General features: G+C 35.2%; 2 protein-coding genes across 4 annotated transcripts in view; both read left to right on the top strand.

Annotated features, from left to right (window-relative positions):
- Positions 1-23,860, top strand: part of LOC145668719 (uncharacterized) — a 311,815-nt gene that overhangs the window by 139,837 nt on the left and 148,118 nt on the right. The window lies entirely within an intron of this gene.
- Positions 1,635-10,867, top strand: LOC145668720 (uncharacterized). Its single transcript, XM_081736830.1, has 2 exons — positions 1,635-3,057; positions 7,893-10,867. Exon 2 carries the CDS (start codon positions 7,904-7,906, stop codon positions 9,884-9,886), a length of 1,983 nt encoding a protein of 660 aa, XP_081592956.1. The 5' UTR covers positions 1,635-3,057; positions 7,893-7,903; the 3' UTR covers positions 9,887-10,867.

The raw sequence follows: 23,860 nt of genomic DNA, 5'->3' as shown, positions 1-23,860 counted from the left end.
GACAGTTGAATGGTTACGACGGAATACGTTTTGTAGGTACAGCCACGAACATAAATAAGTAGAAGTTGGAGCCATAGAAAATAGACTCTTACATTTACTTACTTATGTTCGTGCCTGTACAACTAATCATTGATTGCACTATTCAGTACTCAATGAAAAATAAGCTCTTTAGAATTTCTTTAGAATTTTTTGTTAGGACACTTCTGTTCCCCATAGTTTTTAGACTGTACCATACTACCGACCATTAATTTTATGCAGCACTTTTTAAATACTAACCATTGTTATATGTTACATGGTGCTATGAATATCTTTAAAAAGTTGTATATATTGGTGTACGTTTTTTTGGGGGGGGGGGGAATCGTGTCACTTCTGAGAATCGACAAAGCCTTATCTGTGGTTCAACGGTATTCTAGGAGTACAACAGAGTCCTTAGGGGAGCCTTGCCCCGCCCCCCCCCCTAGTTACGCGTATGCTTCTAGGTAGGATTGCACGAGATTCAAGTATTTGTAATTCATGCTTTTCAAGACATATTACTGGTCTGTGTTTACATGTATAAAAATGTACTTTTTATGGGTGTCAGTAGTGTGACTTTGAAAATAGAGGCAAATGTTATTTGAAATATTTATTATATGTCTTGGAAAGCTACCACAAATTCCGGTGTGTGAGAGTTCTGCCTGAAGGCAGGTTCTCATCCACTTATCCTTATGTAGCTAGGTGGAACCTCTAAGCCAGTTAGGCAGGGGTAGTGTGCCCTGTTTCTTTTCCCCCATAAGTAAAAAACGTGATATGGAAAACGAAATCAAGAACAAATTGAGAATTAGGATTATACAAGGTTACCACATATACAAGAATTGTGTGATTATGGCCTCTTGTACACATGAGTTAATACTCTTTCAATGTAAAATACGCGTACTTCCTGTAATGTCAAAAAACCAAAGCTGTAGACAGGGAAATTAATAGAAAAAATGGAATAACTGAAAAAAAAAAGTATTGATTATAGCAAGTTTACATGGCTGGAATCGAACTAGGGAGTCGTCAAACTTGAAGTGGGCATGCTGCTATTGAAGTATCGTATAAAAAATTAAATCCGCGTGTTTACATGGGAAGTCTTAGAAGTACAAATATCGCTTTCCGTTTATTGTTTCGTTGTGCAATAGATAATACAATTTTCTTCATCTTAAATTGCAGTTTTATAGAAAGATCATGAATTGTAGCAATCCTTTGTATTGTTCGGTTTTAATTACTAATGGTTTATGGGCTATGCCTATCTTGCAGAATTGTTGTTTACTCTGTTTGTACCAAGTAATTTTAAATTTTATATGAGTGTTTCTGTTTCGACGATATCACAAAATGATATTTAAGAAATCAAAGAAAAGTACAAAGACAATAGACATTGCCATAATGTTTTTACTTTGTACAAAAACAAGAAAGGAAAGATTAAGTCCTCACCGTTGGTCTAGTGGCCAGCGCGCGTGCCTTTACTGCTCGTGACTCTAGGTTCTATAGAGGTTGATTCATTTATATTGAGCAGAAGTTAATGTGCAACTATAACGCGCATGCGCAGCCCATCACCGTGCGTTCATTAATCACGCAGTAAAGCAGTGTGTTAGAGCGTAGTTTGGTGCCACCGAAACTGAACAGATTCTTGGAACGGTACATTATGGTTGTTGTATGAACATATATTTACTGTTATTTTTTTTCTTTTTCTTTTTCTTATTTTGTTTATCACCTTCGATGCACCTCCCCTCTTAGCAGTACTTACCTGGAATGTCACTGTATATAGTGTATATAAAGGATCGGGGTTCGATTATAAGTTAGTGTATTTCATAGTTGTTATATTATTATTTTTGAAGTCAATGTTAATATTGTATAAAAGACGAATCTTTGTTCTTTAAGCTATTGATAATGTGCCAGCCAAGAACAGGATGTAGGGTCACTGAAGGGTCACACATATGTGATGATAGTGTATGTACTTTCAAAATACTCTCTTTTGTAATGGTTTCTTTTTCAAGGAAGTAAGATAATGTACGCGTGTGTACATCACGCAGTGAGAGCATGGATTACTAAGTCCAGTTTCAAAGTCTGTATGATAGGTCTCCACGTGCATCCACGTGTCGACCTAAACTCATGTGATTATTCGATCTTTGTGCTTACGATAGTTTTATATACTAGTTGCTATACAAGGCTCGGCACATTCCGGGGAAGCACTTCGATATTGTTACTAAATTCTTCGCGGTCTGTATCGGCGACTTCTGTATCTAGCGTTACTGTATCTGAGACTACTGTATCTAGAATTACTGTATCTTGATTCGTCACAGTAACTTGTTTTATAACATCTTGTATTTTCGTCTATCTTATTAACGACATTTTTACATCGTATATTCTTATATTTTATCGTATCTGGTGTCTTGTTTTCTATCTGAAGTGGAACTTTAATAATTTTACTGAAAGAACAGTCAGTGAGATTTTGTAGTTGTTTGTTGTGGAATTTGTAACTTCTGTTTTTCTCATTAACTTCAATAAACTTATCACGCCTACCAAAAAGAGATCCTATTTTATTTGAAGAAAAAGAAGAACCTGCGCGAAACGCAAACGTTAATCATACAACAGGAAAATAAAGTGGTGGCAGCTGGGCAGGATCTCAACCGACGTACCCGAAGTTCGATTCCAGTGCACGTTCCACAGTTACCAAGTTGAACATTCACCATTGTAATCAGAGTTCGTTCTTCGACACGAAGCTGATACGTTTTAAAATATCGTTACGTCCAGATACAGACCGCACTTCGTCGACAACACCCTTTTTACTGTGAGTGCAAGAAGCTTGCCTGTACTAGGTGTAGCGGATACCTCGGCGTACACACCGTTCCAGTGTTCCAGTTTTATTGCAACCAGTTCCAGAGATCCAGTAAGCAGTACCATTCTCAAGTGTGGCTGGTCCCAGTTGAGCAACAATCCAAGCGGAGATCTTGTGGAAATTCAGAGGCCTCATCTTTAAACCAACATCAGGAAAGTACCAGGATCGACGCCAGCAGCACCCCCCATCACAGGAAATTCAAGGTGGGTTACAATTTTCATTGCTTGTTTGAACTTCCAAAATTTGAAAGTGTTACGCCTGGAGATAGAAAAGATTTGTTCTTTGGTCACCGCGGTTGTTGTTTACTTGTGAAGTGAATAACGTAAAATCAAGACAAGAACAGTCTAGGATAGAAGGCTTTAGTATTCACCGTTCCTCTAGGGAAGGATTAAAATATTTCATTCGTTTAATCTTGGGAATACTTAGCAAAACAGAAGGTGTAAGAAAGGTATTGTCGCTAACAAAATTTGTTGTAAATATAAATTGTATAGTTTAACGTAAGTACTAATTGCCAATGGCTACCACTGGTAGTGCTGATTCTTCTGATACAGAAGTAGAGTATTGTAGTGTCTCCGAAGCACTAAAGTTAATTTCTGTACCATTTTCGGGAAAAAGAGAAGCATTAGAAGAATTTCTGTCTAATGTAAATGCTGCTTTTGAATTGGTTGACCCAGCTAAGCATAGTACCCTTTTGAAATTTGTTAAAGCAAAAATAACTGGGGATGCTAGATCTAAATTGTTAGTTAGAAAAACCACTACTACATGGGAAGCTGTTAAACAAATATTAATAGAAAATTATTCCATTAGACGAACTATTGATTTTTATGCATGCCAGCTTTTTAGTGCTAGACAAACCAAATCTGATTCAATTGCATCATGGGCAAGTAAAGTAGACACTCTTCAAAGTCAATTACGCGAAGCCGTTGCTCGTGTTATAGATGCATCTAAATTGCCGGGAGCTATAGCACTTGTTGAAATTTTAGCTAAAGCAAGTTTTATTCAGGGGCTAACAAATGACAGAATTCAGATGATTGTACGATCTAAAAGCGATGATGATACATCCTTAGGATATATTATCGAACTCGCTCTAGAAGAAGAAACACAGATCACTTCCCACACTTCTCTCCCCTTTCCAAATGTAAATAGTAAGAAAGCTCAAAAGAAAGAATTAGTATGTTACCTATGCCATAAGCCTGGTCACACCAAAGCTCAATGCAAATTACAGAAAAGAAAGGAAAGAGGAAATTCTTCTAATCAGTTTATGAAAACGGTACACGTTTGTGAAATTTGTCCTGAGATCGCCGCGAGAGGCACAGGATGTGTTAATGGAAATTCTCCTGAGATCGCCGCGAGAGGCACAGGAGGGGTTAATTGTAATTTTTCCGAGAGCGCCGCGCGAGGCACGGAAGGTTATAGCAATTGTTTGCATGTTGCTAGTAAAGTAAATACTAGTGGAAATACTAGTAGGGTAAATACTAGTGGAAATGAGAGAATTTGTGATAAAGAACAAAGTTCTCTGCATTTTAATGAAGTAAAAGCCTGCAGTAGTCAGATGTGCTCAAGTTGTAATGGTCAGGGAAACCGCAAATGGATGTAAATAAGCAGCCTGTTTGCATCTCAGATAACACGAAGGGTTGCATAGTAACAAATCAAGAAGAAGGTACTATTACGGCATTCATTAAAGAATTGCATGCTGATGCAACTTTTCTCTTAGATACAGGCAGTGATTTAAGTCTTTGGCAAATCCATGCACTTCCATGCAGTTTTAGAAAGAATATCGATACAACACAAACTGTGACATTGAAAGGATTAAACAATGTTAAAACTAGGTCACTAGGTACTATTTATCTAACGTTAGTGATAAAAGGAGTAGAATTCTCACATAAATTTCACATTATTTCGGAAGGATGCTTATCAGAAGGCAGACACATTCTTGGACGTGATTTCTTGAAACAAAAAAATTGTTTGTTAGAATTCCATCCTCCTCCTCCTCCTACCTTGTCAACACATGCTTACCAGAAACTTGACCTTAAGGGCAGCGATAAGCTTATACTACCGTTGACATATAGTATTCCAGCTCGATGCGAGAAGTTAGTTTTTGTTCCCACAAACAGCACAGGAATTGGAATTGTAGAAAAACGAGAAATTAAACCGGGTGTTTTTCTTTCTTCTTGTTTGACAGTAGCGAAAGAAAATAAATGCATAGCTAGTGTGTTAAATGTAAATTCTTCAGTAGAGAATATTACCTTAGATCCGATAGACTTAGAGAAATTAGAAGAAAACCATGTTTTAAATATTCAGTGTGAAAAAGACAGGGTTCCACAAAAGTCAAATTCAGAAAGTTTAACTGAACGTTTAAAATTACTTCATAAGCTTTTAAGGCTAGGTCATTTACCACCCAAAGAAAAAGAAAGTATACTTGAACTTTGCGATGAATTCAATGATGTTTTCTTTCTACCAGGAGACAAACTAACTGCTACAAATGTTCTTGAACATGAAATTGTTATTGATCCTAAACATGTAGGCAAAATTGTTAACAAAAAGAATTACCGAGTGCCAGAATGTCATAAGGAAGAATTAAATAGACAAATAGAAGAGTTGTTAAAACAAGACATTATAGAAGTTTCAACTTCTCCTTGGAACAGTTCTATTTTCCTTATTCCAAAGAAACTCGATGCATCAGGAAAACAGAAATATAGACTAATAGTCGATTATCGATCTGTCAATGATCTATGTGTCCATTCGTCCTTTCCGTTACCTAACATAGACGACATTTTGAGTAATTTAGCCAATGCGCGTTACTTTTCCAGTTTAGATCTCCATAGTGGGTACCATCAATGCTATATTAGGGAAAAGGATAGACCTATAACTGCATTCAGTACACCTGAAAATCATTATCAATTCAAGCGACTTGCTTTCGGTCTGGCGACAGCACCGGCCACTTTTCAAAGATTGATGAATACAGTGTTAGCAGGGCTGACAGGTACGAGTTGTTTCATCTACCTGGATGATTTAGTGGTCTTCTCTAGTTCTTTAGAAGAGCATAATAGTAGATTACGTGAGATTTTGCAAAGATTTCGCAAAAGCAACCTGCAGTTAAGTGTAGATAAGACTGAATTTTTGAAACCAGAATTAACATACTTAGGACATGTCATTACACCTAACGGAGTAAAACCAGATCCAAGATTAGTGGAGAAAGTTCAGAACTTTCCTGTTCCTCAGAATAAGAAACAAATTAAGGGATTTCTAGGACTTACTGGATATTATAGGAAATTTCTAAAAGACTACAGTAAAATTGCTTTACCCTTAACGTCCTTATTAAAAGAAGACGTCCAGTTTTCTTGGGGAGTCAAACAACAACTTGCATTTGATTCTCTTAAAGAGAAATTGACAACTCCTCCAATTTTGCAGTATCCTGATTTTAAAAAAGCCTTTTATAATCACATCGGATGCTTCGGCATTTGCCTGCGGAGCTATTCTCTCACAGGGTGAAATAAACAAAGATCTTCCAATTGCGTATGCTAGTAGAGTTTTCAATAAAGCAGAGAGATCGTATTCAGCGACTGAACGGGAACTGGCGGCTCTAGTGTGGGCTAGCAAAGTTTTTAGACCGTACATTTACGGAACAAAAGTAACTTTTGTCACAGATTGCAAGCCACTAACGTGGGTTTTTAGAGTACAAAATCCGACATCTAGACTTTTAAAATGGAGAATACTTTTAGAGGAATATCAATACGAAATTGTGTATAAGAAAGGAAGCTTAAATACAAATTCTGACGCCTTGTCACGAATGTATTCTTTAGATGTTATTGAAGAAGAAGATAGGGTATCAAATTGTGATTCACAACAGAAAGAAAAAGCTGAAGCTTTAGACTTAGAAACGAAAAACAAAATTTTAGAAGAGTTTCATACCCAAATTCTAGGTGGACATATAGGAATGAATAGATGTTATGAAAAGATTAGGAAGTACCTTTCTTTAAATAATATTGACATTAAAGAATGGCCAAAATTGAAGGAAGATGTTGAAGATTACATAAAAGGGTGTGAAATATGTCAAAAGAATAGAAACACACAGCAAAAGGTAAAAATGAAGATGGTAATAACTGACACGCCCAGTACAGTTTTTGAAAAGGTCTCTTTAGATTTAGTCGGGCCTCTCCCAGAAACTTTAGAACACAGAAACAAATATTTATTGACTGTACAAGATAACCTTTCAAAATTTGTTATTGCGATTCCCATCCCTTCTCAAGATGCTGATACAATCAGCAAAGCCTTTGTCGAGAATGTAGTGCTAAAATTTGGCATTCCACACAGTATATTGTCTGATTGCGGAAGTAATTTCTTAAGCGATGTCTTCACGCGTATTTGTAAATTGTTACAAATAGAAAAACTACATACTACCCCATATCATCCGGCATCGAATGGTGGTATAGAAAAATTCCATCAGTCTTTAAAATTTTTCTTGCGATGTTATGTGGCAGAAAATCAGAATAATTGGGACGAATTAGCATCATATGCTACTTTCTGTTATAATACCACTCCTCATAGTTCCACTCAATATACTCCCTTCGAACTGTTATTCGGGAAACCTGTAAATGTACCAGGTGTATTACAAAGAAAACCTTCTGAAGTTGTATACAATTACGATGATTATGTAAAACAGTTGAAACACAAATTGCAGGAGATGCACGGATTAGCTAGAGCAAACCTCATTGACAAAAAGGAGAAAAGTAAAGAATATTATGATAGAAACGAAAACGAATGCATTTTTCAGAAAGGAGATAAAGTGTTATTATATGATGAGTCAGTCCGCCGCGGCAGATCAAAGAAACTTGACAGTCTGTGGCGCGGACCGTACGATGTAATCCGAACAAAAGGTGTAAACTGTACCTTAAAGGTTGGCAAACAAGAGATGACTGTGCATGCCAATAGATTAAAGATGTATTATTAAGTAACTCAAATTCTTCATGTTATCTTGTAAAAAAAAAAAAAAAAAAAAAAAAGTAAGGAAAGTAAAATAACGTTTCTATATTTACAGGATTGTTCAAAATGATAGGACTTAAAGCTATTCTACTGGTTTCTCTTATATGTAGTAGTCTAGAGCTTGGAGCACGCATAAAGAAATTTGAAAATACGGCAGGTATTTATTATGACTCTTTAGGAGAGGTTCAGTTATATAATACTTACTGGCAATTGGTCTCTTACGTTAACTTAACTAAGCTAGATATAAGCTTTCGTAATTTGGAAACTTACGTAGATAGGACACAAAACCTGTGTAGACACTCAGTGGTAAAATCAAATAAAACAAGTTGTGCTACAGTGTTCGTAAATCAAGTTTTGACTAAGGTATCTGATATCAAAGAGGTTAAGGAAATAATAAAAGAAGTAACAAAAATTTTTTCGCAAGAAAGTAGAAGAAAACGAGGGTTAATAGATGGTATTGGTCACCTTGCTAAATTTCTATTTGGCACCTTGGACGATGAAGATGCCAATTATTACACTCAAAAAATCAATAAATTAGAAAAAGAACAGTTAGATTTCTTGAAATTGAGTAAAGAGCAGATGACTATTGTTAAATCTACCCTACAAGGTATTAATAAAACTCTTCACACAGTGGAGACTAACGAAAATATTTTGAGTCAAGGTTTAGAGCATATAAGTAAAGAGATATCAAAAAGAGAGAGACATTTAAATGAAGCATTTTTGGATTTAAATTTAAAGTATACAATAAATGAACATATCGCAAAAGTTGAAAGATATTTAAGAGATTTAAAGGATCAGTATGAAATTGTTTTGCAAGCAATTTTAAATGCACAGAAAGGTGTATTACAGCCTCACATAATCACTCCTTATCAAATAATCCAACATTGGAAGGCTAGTCAAAGTGACCTCCATAGTGCGTTATCTTTACCAATTGGGACAAGTACTAGGAATAGTTACTTGTTATTGAAAATAATTAATTTAGATGTGTTTATCAATAATGGAATATTAGCCTATGTAATTCGTCTCCCTTTGACAGATTCCATTCGTTATCTAGTATATAAGTTAACTCCCTTCCCCACTAAAATAAAGAATACAACAAATAAGTTTGTTTTTATTCAACCTGAAAAACCTTACCTTTTAGTTGATTCAATTAAGCAATATTACGCAAAAATGACTGAAATTGAGTTCAATAAATGTAAGATTCTTAAACAAGATTGGTTTTTGTGTAAACAAACGTTTCCTATCTTGTCTAGTCATATAAATCAAGAGTGTGAAATGAAATTATTACAATATGTTCATTATGTTCCCATGGATTGTAATAAACATGTGATACAAATTGATCATTGTATATTCGTAACCTTAAATAATAATGAGTGGATTTTTGCTGCTCCACAGGAAGAGAAAATGACAATATTATGTAATGGATTTGAACCTTATGATTTAATTCTAACAAATTCAGGTATTATTCATCTAGATAATAATTGTAAAGCTTATGGTTTGAAGGCGATCCTCCAAACACAAACATGGTATGAAACCAATGTTACAGGTAAAGACTTTACTCCGAAATTAAATCTTACTGATAATTGTTGTGAAATATTAAATTCTCATATATACCTGGAAGATATGCAAATTAACCTACCTATTCAGCATGTAATTAATTCGGTTAGTGACTTAAAAGTAGCAAGCCATAAAATTCAGGAAGTAGAAAAGAAAATAGATGATGAACAATGGAAACTACTTCATTCTGAAAAGGTAACCCATCTCTCTTGGTTTTCATATTTTGGTACAGTTCTGATAGCTCTAATATTAATATTTTGTTGTTGTTACCGATGTAAATGTTTTCGCTTTTTCAAAAGGTATTTTGATGATGATAGCTGTTGTAAACAAATATGCATTAAACCTTTTATTATTACCAAAATAAATCAAAAACAAGATACCACTGAGCCTGTAGTCATGTCAAAAATTGCAGAGCAGCTTACTGAGATTACAGATGAGTTACAGGTAGCTGTTCCCCCTAAGAAAAGTCCTAATCTACGTAAGGAAAGGTAAAAAGAAAATCTTTTAATGTTTCATATCAGACTGTGAATTTTCAGTATCCAAATTCGCAACCAAATTCGCAATTTGATATGAAAATTCAAAAAAGGAGGGAGGTGTTGTATGAACATATATTTACTGTTATTTTTTTTCTTTTTCTTTTTCTTATTTTGTTTATCACCTTCGATGCACCTCCCCTCTTAGCAGTACTTACCTGGAATGTCACTGTATATAGTGTATATAAAGGATCGGGGTTCGATTATAAGTTAGTGTATTTCATAGTTGTTATATTATTATTTTTGAAGTCAATGTTAATATTGTATAAAAGACGAATCTTTGTTCTTTAAGCTATTGATAATGTGCCAGCCAAGAACAGGATGTAGGGTCACTGAAGGGTCACACATATGTGATGATAGTGTATGTACTTTCAAAATACTCTCTTTTGTAATGGTTTCTTTTTCAAGGAAGTAAGATAATGTACGCGTGTGTACATCACGCAGTGAGAGCATGGATTACTAAGTCCAGTTTCAAAGTCTGTATGATAGGTCTCCACGTGCATCCACGTGTCGACCTAAACTCATGTGATTATTCGATCTTTGTGCTTACGATAGTTTTATATACTAGTTGCTATACAAGGCTCGGCACATTCCGGGGAAGCACTTCGATATTGTTACTAAATTCTTCGCGGTCTGTATCGGCGACTTCTGTATCTAGCGTTACTGTATCTGAGACTACTGTATCTAGAATTACTGTATCTTGATTCGTCACAGTAACTTGTTTTATAACATCTTGTATTTTCGTCTATCTTATTAACGACATTTTTACATCGTATATTCTTATATTTTATCGTATCTGGTGTCTTGTTTTCTATCTGAAGTGGAACTTTAATAATTTTACTGAAAGAACAGTCAGTGAGATTTTGTAGTTGTTTGTTGTGGAATTTGTAACTTCTGTTTTTCTCATTAACTTCAATAAACTTATCACGCCTACCAAAAAGAGATCCTATTTTATTTGAAGAAAAAGAAGAACCTGCGCGAAACGCAAACGTTAATCATACAACATGGTCTTTTTTTTTGACGCCATAGCGCACGGCGTAGCGCATTGTAAAAATGTGTAAAGTGCATAATTTTTGTGTAGGTCGTGCCACTATGAATCGTAGTATACGAAAATATGCGGAACAATCCTGGGTCTACCACACCGACGTGAGCAACTAGAAACCGGCATCCCATGAAGAGAAGCCCACAACTATCGTGTGGTTCGGCGTATGGCGACCTACGAATATATTCATATCCACGCATAGCGTGCGTTGGCCAGCAAATGCTGCATATCGCAGGCGACAAACAACCGCGCCATTCACAGGGATTTAAACCTCACGATCGTTCGCAAGAGCAGTGTGCAGTTGGGCGTTCGCTTCCCTCTTGCCCTTGCCAAATGACACCCTTGATATGTATCCTTTCATGACAAACATGATTTCTACGGACTAAGTATAAAGTTTCCGAGTGGAGAAACGGGCTGCTCTTAAACTTTTAAGAAACGGCTGTCAGTGTTCAAACTGAAACCACGTCATACCCTTGAGGTTAATGCATAATTCAGTGTCATTTTTAAAATAAATAAATAAAAATAAAATAATTAATTTGTTCATTGTCTTGAATAGAGATAATCTCTCCAATTGGAGAGAAATTATTAGTACGTTTAATACCCTTTTTTGGGTTGCACGTATGTAACTTTTAGAAAAGTATAGTCATTTTAATCGTGAGCACCAAATGTATTCCATTCCAGAGTTTACTTCTTAATTGTCGTTAAGGGTCTTCACTACAGCGAAATTAAACTACCGCTAATTTTAGAGTTTTTCTGTAATATCTTCAAAACTAATAAAAATATTCGTAAAGCAAAAACGTAGTGAACTAGACAATACAATTCTGTATGTGATACCTTTACTACAATTCACCTATCTTCTTTTGGTGTGCCGCTATTTACAGAACCCGCAAAAACTGTTAAATCTATCTACAGTTGCAATTCGAAAGCAGATAAGTTGTGATAACGGTATCACACGCAAAATCGTATTGTTTAGTTCACTACGTTTCTCCTTTTCGGATATTTTTATTTGTTTTGAGGATATTACAGAAAAAACTAAAATTAGCGGTAGTTTAATTTCGCAGTATTGAAGACCCTTAAGTTCTTCTTATCTGTCAGCAGGAGATACTTTGAGATCACGCTTTTAAGGCAGTGCTTCACACACTTTCTCGAGTCATAACGCCCTTAGTGTTAAACGATTTTTTTGACGGTGCCCCAGCTGTCAGAATATTGGCGTGAGTGTTAAGTAAATCGCCTATGTGGTTTTTGAAAGGACAGACATGAGATTAGTGAAAACTCTAAAATAATTTAGACTTTACTAATCTTCAAACTAAATCTATCACTAATCATTTCAGTAAAACTTTCCAAATATTTGAGAGCGTCACTGAAAGTCAGCCAGGACGCTGCGTTGCACGGTTTAAGAATCCTTGCTTTAAGAGAGAAATCTTTTTAGAGTGATATGACAGTTGCAAAATAGTACTGCCAGTATTTGATACAGATGGATAGGGCTCACTTGCTGTGAATAAATTATTCATAACAAACGAGAATGAATACATATTTAAGAAATGCCATGTCAGTAAATCACAAAATATTAACAGAATTTTTGTTGAAGTGACGAACCTTTGTGGTACCACCGATAGAAATATTTCCTTTTGTCTCAAAAGAATTATTTTCATAACTCTTTGATGTAATTTTTAGGTATCGAAAATATTCACATCTACAAGACTTCTTCCAAAGTTATTCTGGTGTAAGTTTTCTAAAAGTGCACTGTCAGATTGTAAACTCTTCTCTATTAAGTCACGAAAGCGCAAAGCATTTCCTGCTGTTTGGTGATTTTACGTCAGAAACACTGCAGAAATAACTTCTCTCTGGAATATGTAAGTTTATTTCGAGTCTTCAGATTAGGAGTAACTTCAAGAAGTCCACTTTTTTTTTTTTTTTTTTTTTTTTTTTTTTTAAGGTTGAACAGTTTCTTCACGTACCAGTTGATTGAATCGAAATTGTATATTCAATAATAATCAGTGAACGAAAGAGAAAGGGGAAAAAATGTAGAAAGAGGTTTCCTCCATCTAATGTTAGAAACAAATTGGCCATAAACTCTGAGGCTACATTGTACGAGGATTGTTAACAAAAGTTCCAAGCCTACGTATGAACGGAGAAGTAGAGAGTTTAAGGGTAGTGTTATTTTTCAATATAGTCCCCTGACAAGTCAACGTATTTTGTCTATCGATTTTCAAGTGTATTAATATCGCTGGTTTTAAAAAAAAAAAAGGTAAAAATTCATCTCAGTAGTCCGGCTAATGGTCATTCACGTATCATTCATGATGATTTCATGTACTTTGTCAATGTTTTCCTGAGTTAGTGATAACACGGGCCTTCCTGATCGAGCGTCGTCTTCAGTGGAGGTTTTCCCCCAGTCCTAAATTTGGCTGCTGATTTCTTCACTGTGGTATATAAAGGAGCCTTATCACCTAAAGTAGCGACCATGTGGGCATGAACTCCTGCAGCTTTAAAAACCTTTCTTGTGAAGATATTCAATTACAGCTCTCGCCTTCACTTTCTCTATTTGGTCTCACTTTGCTCACTCTTCTGTCACCCTGTACCTGTATCATACATAGACCTGAAGTTTCATAGTAGTTATATAAAATGTGCTGTTCTGAATTTTACGTTAGAAATATAACTTATCGAAACAAGGTACAAGCACTTTCCAGTCTTGTCCGCACTTTTTTCACTCTTGGTATGATATTAAAATATAAGAAAAAAGTGTTATACCATTTCTACGTAATTTTCTAATGACTTGAAAATACTCCTTAGTAAACTAAGATTTCGGTGTCCGTTTTAGAAGCGAATGGTATAATTGTTATGAAGACATTTTCTTTAACAATGGAAAACGTGTTGAAACAGTAAGTACAGAGTTGCCGCGTGAATTCGAACTCCCAGAATTTCAGTAACTTAAAAATGTCTCGGAAGGCGAACACTGCTTTCGAATCCTAATACCTACAACTTCTTTTGGGTGTGTTTTGCGTACTATTCCACTGCGCTCCATACGCTTTGTCGTTCAGTTCGTTGTCCCAAGCTGGAATTGTCGTGTGATTTTTCGCTACTAATTTTATGCTTTTCTTACCTTTTTTTGTGTTATTATCTTGTACAGTGGAGTCTCTTTAATTCGAAGTCCAAGGGGACAAGAAAAAAAATTCGAATTATCCAAAATTCGAATTAACCAAAAACTCTCATTTTAAAGTAAAATCAAGGGAACAAAATAAGTGTACTAATGTAACAAAATGACTGTATGGAAAAACTAATTAACATGCATGCACCTTACCTTAGCACCACATTTTCGTAAGGAATTAGAATAGGCGCCGTGATTCGACATTATGCATAATGCACGCCAATAGATCACAAACAAATCTGCTTACTTTTTTGTCACTGTTTTAGTTCAGTTAAAAAAAAAATGCACAAATATCTCGTCTTGCAAGTCATTTGCTAATAGTGGAGGTCAGGGTTCAAGGTCATTGACATTTCTACAGAAGGGGTGGACACTTACAGGTTATTGAGGAGGTGGAGAGATGCGTACCAACCATCTTCTGCCGGATTTTCTATAACGGGAGGGAGTCCAACAGAGGTGATATCAACAAAATTTATCTTTCCCATGATCGCTTCTGGATAAGATAACAGATAAATAAAAACCAGTTGAAATTACATTGTTCTATTTGCAAATTGTCGAACACTGCAAATTTTTCCACTATAAATACTTCGAATTATCCAACAGGAGGTTCAAATGTTCGATTTACCGACGATTTTTTACCATTGTTTTTAATACAGTTTTCAGGGGGAATAAGCTTTTGTTCGAATTATCCAAGTTCGAATTAAAAAGAGTCCGCTGTATAATGTATTTGCTATGGCCCTAAAAAGTTAATTTTTATTGAAGTGTGGGTATTTTTTGTTAATATTTTACCTTAAAGTTCATTATATTTGATACTAAAATCATTCAAGTTTGTTGGACCCAGGAACAGATTAATCCAGTTTTGTTTATTCTAGAGAAAAATACAGGTAATTATCTTAGAACTTGAAGAGAGTTCTGGAACGGTTTAAGTTTGTATTGCCGGGTACCACTGTATTTCATTAAGTAGTATTTCTAAGTAATGAATAATTACACAGCCAAATTTTAGCGTTCTTTGGTCTCTGCACAATTAAGAAATAATAATAAAATAAAATTTGCGGAACTAATGAGCAGCCTTAAATCCCTCTCGTTCAAATTAAAATTCCAAGTAGGCCTATGAAAGCTAAAAGTAGTAAAATATACGGGCCACTGGACTAAACTTCCTCACCCCAAGTTAATTAATGAATTATATACAACATTGTAGGGTTGTTAATGAAATATTTATAGGTAAAACATGAACAAATCTGCTCTGTCGTTTCGGAATAAATTGTTCGGAAAAAGTGTCACCCTTATGGATTTTTATCGTTTCATGAGATTCTAAAATCGTTTTTGAGAAAATCATCTGAAAGAAACAGTAACCCTTTCTGTTTTCTTTTCCCGCAAATATAATTTGTACTATGCTGTTACTTATTTATGAACTACTTACACAAAATTGTTAGTTATTTTTTCAGAAAATCGTATTCTCTCAATAAACTATCCATAATTTTGAGGTTAGGAAGAAAATTCGACCCTATTCTCCTGTAGAATCTTATAAAAAATTTAAGTTTAAAATTTGGTCCAGATAGTGTAAGCGATATGGTCCCTAGGCGTGTGAATATACATGAAGATGCACAAATACGAACATATAAATATGCTTAAATTTCGATTTATTTCATAACTACAGTCTCTATCGTCACTTAAAAGTAAATGTAATGAATAAACATACACTGAAAAATGAAAGCGTTGAACTGGCTGAAACATTGTAGTATACCGTAGGATTCAGATCGAGGTAGCACTAGCAGTTTAGCTGATAATTTAGGCTCTCGCTTCCAAAAGTATGTGTAATATTGCACTCGCTATACCAAATCAAGGTATAATTGGCTTAATCAGTGGTTAAAAATGTTAGTGCAGTTATCCAGAAATTAGAAATGGAAACCAACTAGGTGATATGAACCAACTGTGATTCTACAATCAAGATATGCTGCTGTGTGAAGGAAACTAGAGGTTCCATGTCACTCTCCGCCTGTTATTTCTCCGTCAGTTTAGTGTCTCTTCGTGGCCTAGTGGCTATAATATAGTTGCTTTATGTCCTGGATTCGATTCCCGATGGAAGTAGGCCTACTTGCCTCGGATAGAAACAGCCGAGTAGTGGTTCGAATTCCACTTTAAACAGTAGGCCCTGTCTCACATAGCCTCGGTTCTAAAAAGGGACAGTAAATAGAAATCAGTTCAATAAAGTGAATTTAATACATCTCCTGATAGTCTTTACTTCTATTTAAGTGGCTGTGCTAGTGGAAGAACATTTGGCTGGAATGTAAATTAAAAAGCATATAATAAAAGAACGTCTGGTTGGATGCTACCATGAAATAATAAAGTTACTTACATTGTTCAAAAATGATTGATACTACATTTGTGTGTGTGTTATTAAAGGCATTCCCCGCTAATGTCTATGACTTTTGTCATCGTTCTGACAGCTTCCGCATTTGCCTATCAAACAATTCTTTGGGGGTATCCCTGCGCCACTGTAGAAAAATGCATTAAGTTCTTCATTGGTGGTGAACTTCTTACCCCACATGTCCTCTTTCATTGCGTCGAATAGGTCATAGTAGTACGGAGCCAGTTCTGGTGAATATGGAGAATCTGGCACCACAGTAAACCGTAGTTCACACACGGTGGTAAGGCTCTGGCGACTGACTTGTAGCCACGCATTTTCATGTTGGAGCAGAACGCTACAATCCCACTTTCCGTGTCGACGTTGTTGAATGCGCAGGGTTCATTGCACGTCAATTCAATCAAAATTTGAGGAAATTTAACCCACTATCTCAGATTTGGATGAAATTTGGTAGTGTTATAAAAGTTTTTATGCTAATTGCAAGTGTGTAAATTTTATTGAAATCGCATCAGCGGTTTAAAAGTTATTGCATTTCAAAAATGAGAAGAAAATCCATGTTTAACGGTCGCGACATATTTTCCCGGTTTGGAAGAACACTAAAACAATCATATTTCGGTTCCTATTAATGCCAGAAACATGTTTCTTGTTTTATTCAGATTGCCTTGAAGTTGTTTACCATTAAAAACATGAAAATTTCCTTTAGAGCTGATAGAAAATTTTTAAAGTCATTTGAAAGGTAACATTTTGAGAAAAAAAAACTAGAACGCCATTTTGTAAACTTCAAACCTTTATTTCTCAAAATTTTCATCATGGATTTCAATGAATTTGTTTTTGTTTGAAAGCTTATTACATCTAGTTTCACACATACAAAAATTGTGATGGGCCATCCAAGCACTGAGGGGATATCCCAGTCAATGTTGTCAACTGATTGCGAAATAAACATTTTCCAATAACTTCTATACGATGTAACATATTCACTCCAAAATTGGTATAAGCACTCTTCGGTATCCTAGAAACACGTCTGTGAGCATTACTACTAGTCCCAAGCAAGCCAATTATCAGGGTTGCCAACCAATATCATGCTTGCCTGTCACAGCGTTAGATGAATCTGTGCGACATTTTGCAGTAAGCTTATTACATCTATTTGCACTATACAAAAATTGTGATGAGCCATCCAAGCACTAACGAAATATTCCAGTCAGTGTTGTCAACTGATTGAAAAGTAAACTTTTTCCAATAAGTTCTATACGATTTAACATACCCCATCCCCCCAAAATAAATATTGGTATAAGCACTCTTCGGTATCCTAGAAACACGTCTGTGAGCATTATCCTCCTCCCAAGCAACCCAGTTATCCGAATTGCCAACCAATTTCAGAGTGCCTGTCACAGAGACGCATCTGTGCCACATTTTGCAGTAACCTTATTACATCTATTTTCACTATACAAAAATCGTGATGGACCATCCAAGCACGGAGGAGAAATAGGAAGTTTCGAAAATTTATAGGTAAGGGAAAAATACAATTATCTGAACACTAAATGGTCATTAGCATTTTTAAATACCAAAGAAGCAAATATAATAAAGCTTAATAGTATTATAGGCCTACATGTTATGGCACATAACATAAATCTTCGATTTTGCTGTAATTAGATATTAACATCAGTGGTGCCCCCCCCCCTTATGTCTATGACGCACCCCCCAATTGTCTATCCGTAGGTGTTCTTCCATGAAAAAATCTTCTTTTCGATTAATTTTACCCCCTCATCAAACATATTTATATAGATTTTAACCCCCCCCCAAATATTTCAGTGACGCAGTTTGCGTCATACCCCCCTTGTGGGCACCCCTGTTAACATCAAATACTTTTTGTAAACGTTTCCCACTTTGAAGTAACTACTTGCAGAGACTTTGGAGATAACTGGTATGTTCTGCCAGTAGCAGTTGTTATATCAACTTTACATAAGATGTGAGTAAACGAAACACAACAGGAATCATTTTTAGCCCAATAAAATTAGGGAGATGGGCCATGGGGATGTCGGAAATTTACTGATGCATCACCTTCATCACTATTCACTAACTAAAATCTTCATCCAGACCTGTACGCATCACCTTCATCACTATTTGAATGGACCAGTTAAAAAAAAAAAAATTCATTGCACGTGTTCCCGGAATAGTTTTTTCTTTCTTCTCAGAAATCTTTATTAAAGTGTGGCACGAACAACAGCCATTTCTTCTTTGTACACAAAGAAAATCATGATGCTAATGATGTTTTCTTCTCAGAAATGAAACATAAGGATACATGTATTTATTTGATCAGACAAAGGTCTCTTTGTCACAACTCGGTTAAAAGCACCACCAATTCCATCGCATGGGAACTTAAGGCTGGTAGAAAAAAAAAAAAAAGATACCATTTTGCCACCATACCATGGAAATCATTTGAATGGAAGTAAGATTTAAAGAAAGAAGGCTTTGCAGTTTTTATATTGGGCTCCACACCCATCAGTAAAATATTCCACTTTTGTTACGTGAGGAAAATTTTGTTTCAAATCCGACATTACCAGTTTCTGTGTTCGAAAGACTGTTGGTACGTCATGTTCCATATCATCTGAAAGAATGCAGTAACATTTGTGTTGAATAGTGTTAATTAGTTGGAGGAATCACATTGAGATACAATAGTTTCCTTAATTCTAACAATAACTATACTACATTAAAACAGCAGTATAAGGCTTTACTTGTTATATATATATACTATCTGATACGCCCTCCGTTGTGCGGGGTAAGCGATATTTCGAAGATCTTCAAATACATTCACTAACTCTGACTTTCGGAAAGATTTAGAACGTTCAACCATGTAGTATTTTTCCTAGTGTCATGGACATTTTCAAAGCAAGAAAGAAAAAGACGAATTTCGCTGTTGTTTGGAAATGAGAGCAGAGTGAATATGGGTTTTGAGCCCTACGTAAAGGTTAGTAGGGTGTCGAACAGTGTTCTGTATTAATTGAATATATATATTATCTTTTTACGAAATTGGTAGTTCAGTAATTAGGGGTATTTGGGCCACTCGATTTTGTATATTTGTAATGTCGCACGTAATAATGCGAAGTGTGGGCACAGATATTTCTAACGCTGTGACAGGCAACCCTGAAATTGGTTGGCAATCCTGATAACTGGGTTTCTTGGGAGGAGTGGTAATGCTTACAGGCGTATTTCCAGGATACCGAAGAGTGCTTATACCAATATTTTTGGGGAGCATGGGGTATGTTAAATCGTATGGAAGTTATTGAAAAAAATATTTCTCAATCAGTTGGCAACACTGACTGGGATATCCCCTCAGTGCTTGGATGGCCCATCACAATTTTTGTATATGTGAAACTAGATGTAATAAGCTTTCAAACAAAAACAAATTCATTGAAATCCATGATGGGAATTTTGAGAAATAAAGGTTTGAAGTTTACAAAATGGCGTTCTAGTTTTTTTTTCTGAAAATGTTACCTTTCAAATGACATTAAAAAATTTTCTATCAGCTCTAAAGGAAATTTTCATGTTTTTAATGGTAAACAACTTCAAGGCAATCTGAAGAAAACAAGAAACATGTTTCTGGCATTAATAGGAACCGAAATATGATTGTTTTAGTGTTCTTCCAAACCGGGAAAATATGTCGCGACCGTTAAACATGGATTTTCTTCTCATTTTTGAAATGCAATAACTTTTAAACCGCTGATGCGATTTCAATAAAATTTACACACTTGCAATTAGCATAAAAACTTTTATAACACTACCACATTTCATCCAAATCTGAGATAGTGGGTTAAATTTCCTCAAATTTTGATTGAATTGACGTGCAATGAACCCTGCGCATTCAACAACGTCGACACGGAAAGTGGGATTGTAGCGTTCTGCTCCAACATGAAAATGCGTGGCTACAAGTCAGTCGCCAGAGCCTTACCACCGTGTGTGAACTACGGTTTACTGTGGTGCCACATTCTCGATATTCACCAGAACTGGCTCCGTACTACTTTGACCTATTCGACGCAATGAAAGAGGTCATGCGGGGTAAGAAGTTTACCACCAATGAAGAACTTAATGCAGTTTTCTACAGTGGCGCAGGGATACCCCCAAAGAATTGTTTGATAGGCAAATGCGGAAGTTGTCAGAACGATGGCAAAAGTCATAGGCATTAGCGGGGAATGCCTTTAATAACACACACACAAATGTAGTATCAATCATTTTTGAACAATGTAAGTAACTTTATTATTTCATGGTAGCATCCAACCAGACGTTCTTTTATCTTTTATTATATGCTTTTTAATTTACATTCCAGCCAAATGTTCTTCCACTAGCACAGCCCTTATTTAGGAGTAAAGACTATCAGGAGATGTATTAAATTCGCTTTATTGAACTGATTTCTATTTACTGTCCCTTTTCAGAACCGAGGCTATGTGAGACAGGGCCTACTGTTTAAAGTGGAATTCGAACCACTACTCGGGTGTTTCTATCCGAGGCAAGTAGGCCTACTTCCATCGGGAATCGAATCCAGGACATAAAGCAACTATATTATAGAAACTTAAAATGCATAGACGAACTCTACTAAAAATATTTTTTTGAAAACTGTTGAATTATCTTTTTGAAAAAAGTACCGTATTAAAACACTGTTCTATAAAATGATGTCCTGTCCGAATGCTTCTGATGAAGCATTAGGAAAGTACTGATGACACCATTAGTTTATAGGTTTGAAGGACAGTTTCCCTCAGATATAGGCCGAGAAGTGGTTGAATTCCGCTTTAAGCGTATGTGACCCCTTCCAACATAACCCGGTTGTTGCATAATAACACCAAGGCGAAACAAATTTATTTCTGTCCATATGTGATATAAATACATAGAGCAAAATATTTAAATTAAAAAAAAAAACGGTTTAAACCAAGAAAACTGGTTTTTTGTTTTTTTCGATAAAAACCATGGTTTTTGCCAACCCTACTTAAAACAATTGCAAATTTGAGTTATAAGCCAAAATTAAACGTTACGCACGGGACTCAGACAAAAAGCTCATTTGACAACCTCAATTTCATTGGACATTCTCTGCCATTTATGGCAGCATTTTCATTTTATATGCTATCACTTATGTTCTACATTCATTCTCCTTACTGTGCACTATATTTTTAAATTGGAAAACAGAATTTAATTAGCTTCACATTATTTTTCTTTTTCGACTCTCCGTTACGCACGGAACAGAAAATGACCATGAATTGTTTGGTTGTTCTAAGACTATTATTATGCAATATCCTTACTAAAGAGATTGACATTTTAAGATTAACATTTCAACATTAACAAGCAAAAAAATTTGCATCTATAATTTAATTTAAATGAATTCAATTACATTCCAAAGTATCAAAGTCGAACTTGGATAGGCAACTCGCTTAGTGTTATTATCATTCCTTTGGAGTATTTGTCTGAGCGCTGATTGGTGGCGTTCAAACCACATAATGTACAGCTATTGAGCTGTTTGATCTTCTCTGCTACCTACCAAACGTTGAATCGTTTGAACGCTGGCATTGTGAGGTGAAATGCGAATTGAATTGAAGGGAAACAGTTGGGTTTTGATTTTTTGGTATGAATTATTGTCACTTCACAGTAAAGATTTGCTTTAATGTGAGTATTGTAAGTAATATGGATTCACAGGCAAGTAACCCTGTTCCAAGCACCGTAATATTGTCAGTGATGAACTGAATGAACAACAGTTGTACAAGGTTTTGTTTTGATGAAAAGAACAGATCTTATTTCTCATTCGATCAAGTTTTAAATATACTTCAAGCACCTAATTTGCTGATAAAGGAAGAAAGAATATACTATGAAATTCCAGAACCAATAGCCGTTTTTGTAAAGAACTAAAGAGTTTTGAAGCGAATCCAATTGCCCCCTACAAGACTGTCAAAACAACTTGGATACCCACCTTACTAATGAAAAGAAAAAAGTGTGATTTATCATGATAATTTGTTTTTAAGAATTGCGGTAAATGTTTCTATGTAACATAACGTAAACGTTTTTGGTAGTTACGTTCGGTTTAGTTTCTCTCAGCAAATTCATGTTTCTTTGAGTTAATATAAAAGTTTACTGTTCATTGTTTAACCTCAGTAACAATAAACAGGTATTGAAATCATAATAACATAATTTTATTCACTTCTTTGCATAAATCTGTAAATGTCCCGTGCTTAACGTTACGCACGGGACAACATTTCTATATCTCATGAAATAAATAAGGAGGATAATAAATTTAATAAGTACCACTAACAGGCTAATAATAATTCTACTTTGGAGCAAAAGTTTCAATACTTTATCTTCTACAATTACAAAGGAAACACTAAAAATACATGTTTCCGTTACGCACGGGACAGCAAAACATGACATGAGAAAACTACGATTTTTGCCTACCAGAATAAAACATTAATTAAAACAAAATTGTCAATTTTTTGCCAAAGGTCCACTTCATATTTTTTGCTATTGTTCATATAATTACAGATTTAGAATTTAGTTTGAAAATTATTTGAAAATTGGGATATGTGAACAGTATTGAGCATGGTGTAGAACAGATAAAGTTTATGTGGTCAGAACCTAGTAAATATATTTTACAAAAATATTTTAAATGTCTCAGTATATACTTACACCATTTCTTAATAGAAAAACAAAAACATCATAGTTTCAAATTAATTTTGAAAATTTACTGACAATGGGCCACTTGCCAGAGAATCGCCCTAATGCTTAAGCAACATTGTCTGCAATTGAAACAGGTTAACAATTGCGGATTAATTCAAAATTCAATCCCAATATGTTCACTTAAATGGCATAATTAAAATTTAATATGAATTCTTGATGTTTTTTTCTTCAGTTCGCGACTTGTATTATACTAGAAGAAATATTTGAATTAAATAAAAACAAATAAATTTAAATAAAAAATCAACAAAAATGATTTTTTTTAAAAATCATGATTTTTTTCCCACCCTGTATAGGTTGTTACTTTTAGTGTACCTATATTTCTTCTTCCTCCAACTTTTTATACACAAATACCAATACCTCCTCCAGCTTTTTATACACAAATACCAATAACTCCTTTGCGTGAATTTTGGCAAGTCTACCTCGTTCCTTTCAGCACCGATACTACATAAGACGGACCTACAGGCTAACATGGAATCCGAACCCTGTGAGTCCCCACCCAGCTGTCCTACACGAAAGTTGCTCTGATAACCATATAACTATAATGAATCTCATTGGGCAAGGTTGCTATTATTTTATTACTAAGTTCCAGAACAGTTAGGGGTTCATTTATACTGGAGATATTAAGGTAAAAAATAGAAAGAACTGCTTGGAAGGAAGTTGGCCGAAGATTATACAA

This window comes from Thermobia domestica, chromosome 13 (assembly GCF_964235325.1).
Source record: "Thermobia domestica chromosome 13, izTheDome1.hap1.1, whole genome shotgun sequence".
Taxonomy (NCBI): domain Eukaryota; kingdom Metazoa; phylum Arthropoda; class Insecta; order Zygentoma; family Lepismatidae; genus Thermobia; species Thermobia domestica.
The sequence above is the reverse complement of the archived record's forward strand: the minus strand, read 5'-3'. Positions and strand labels throughout refer to the sequence as shown.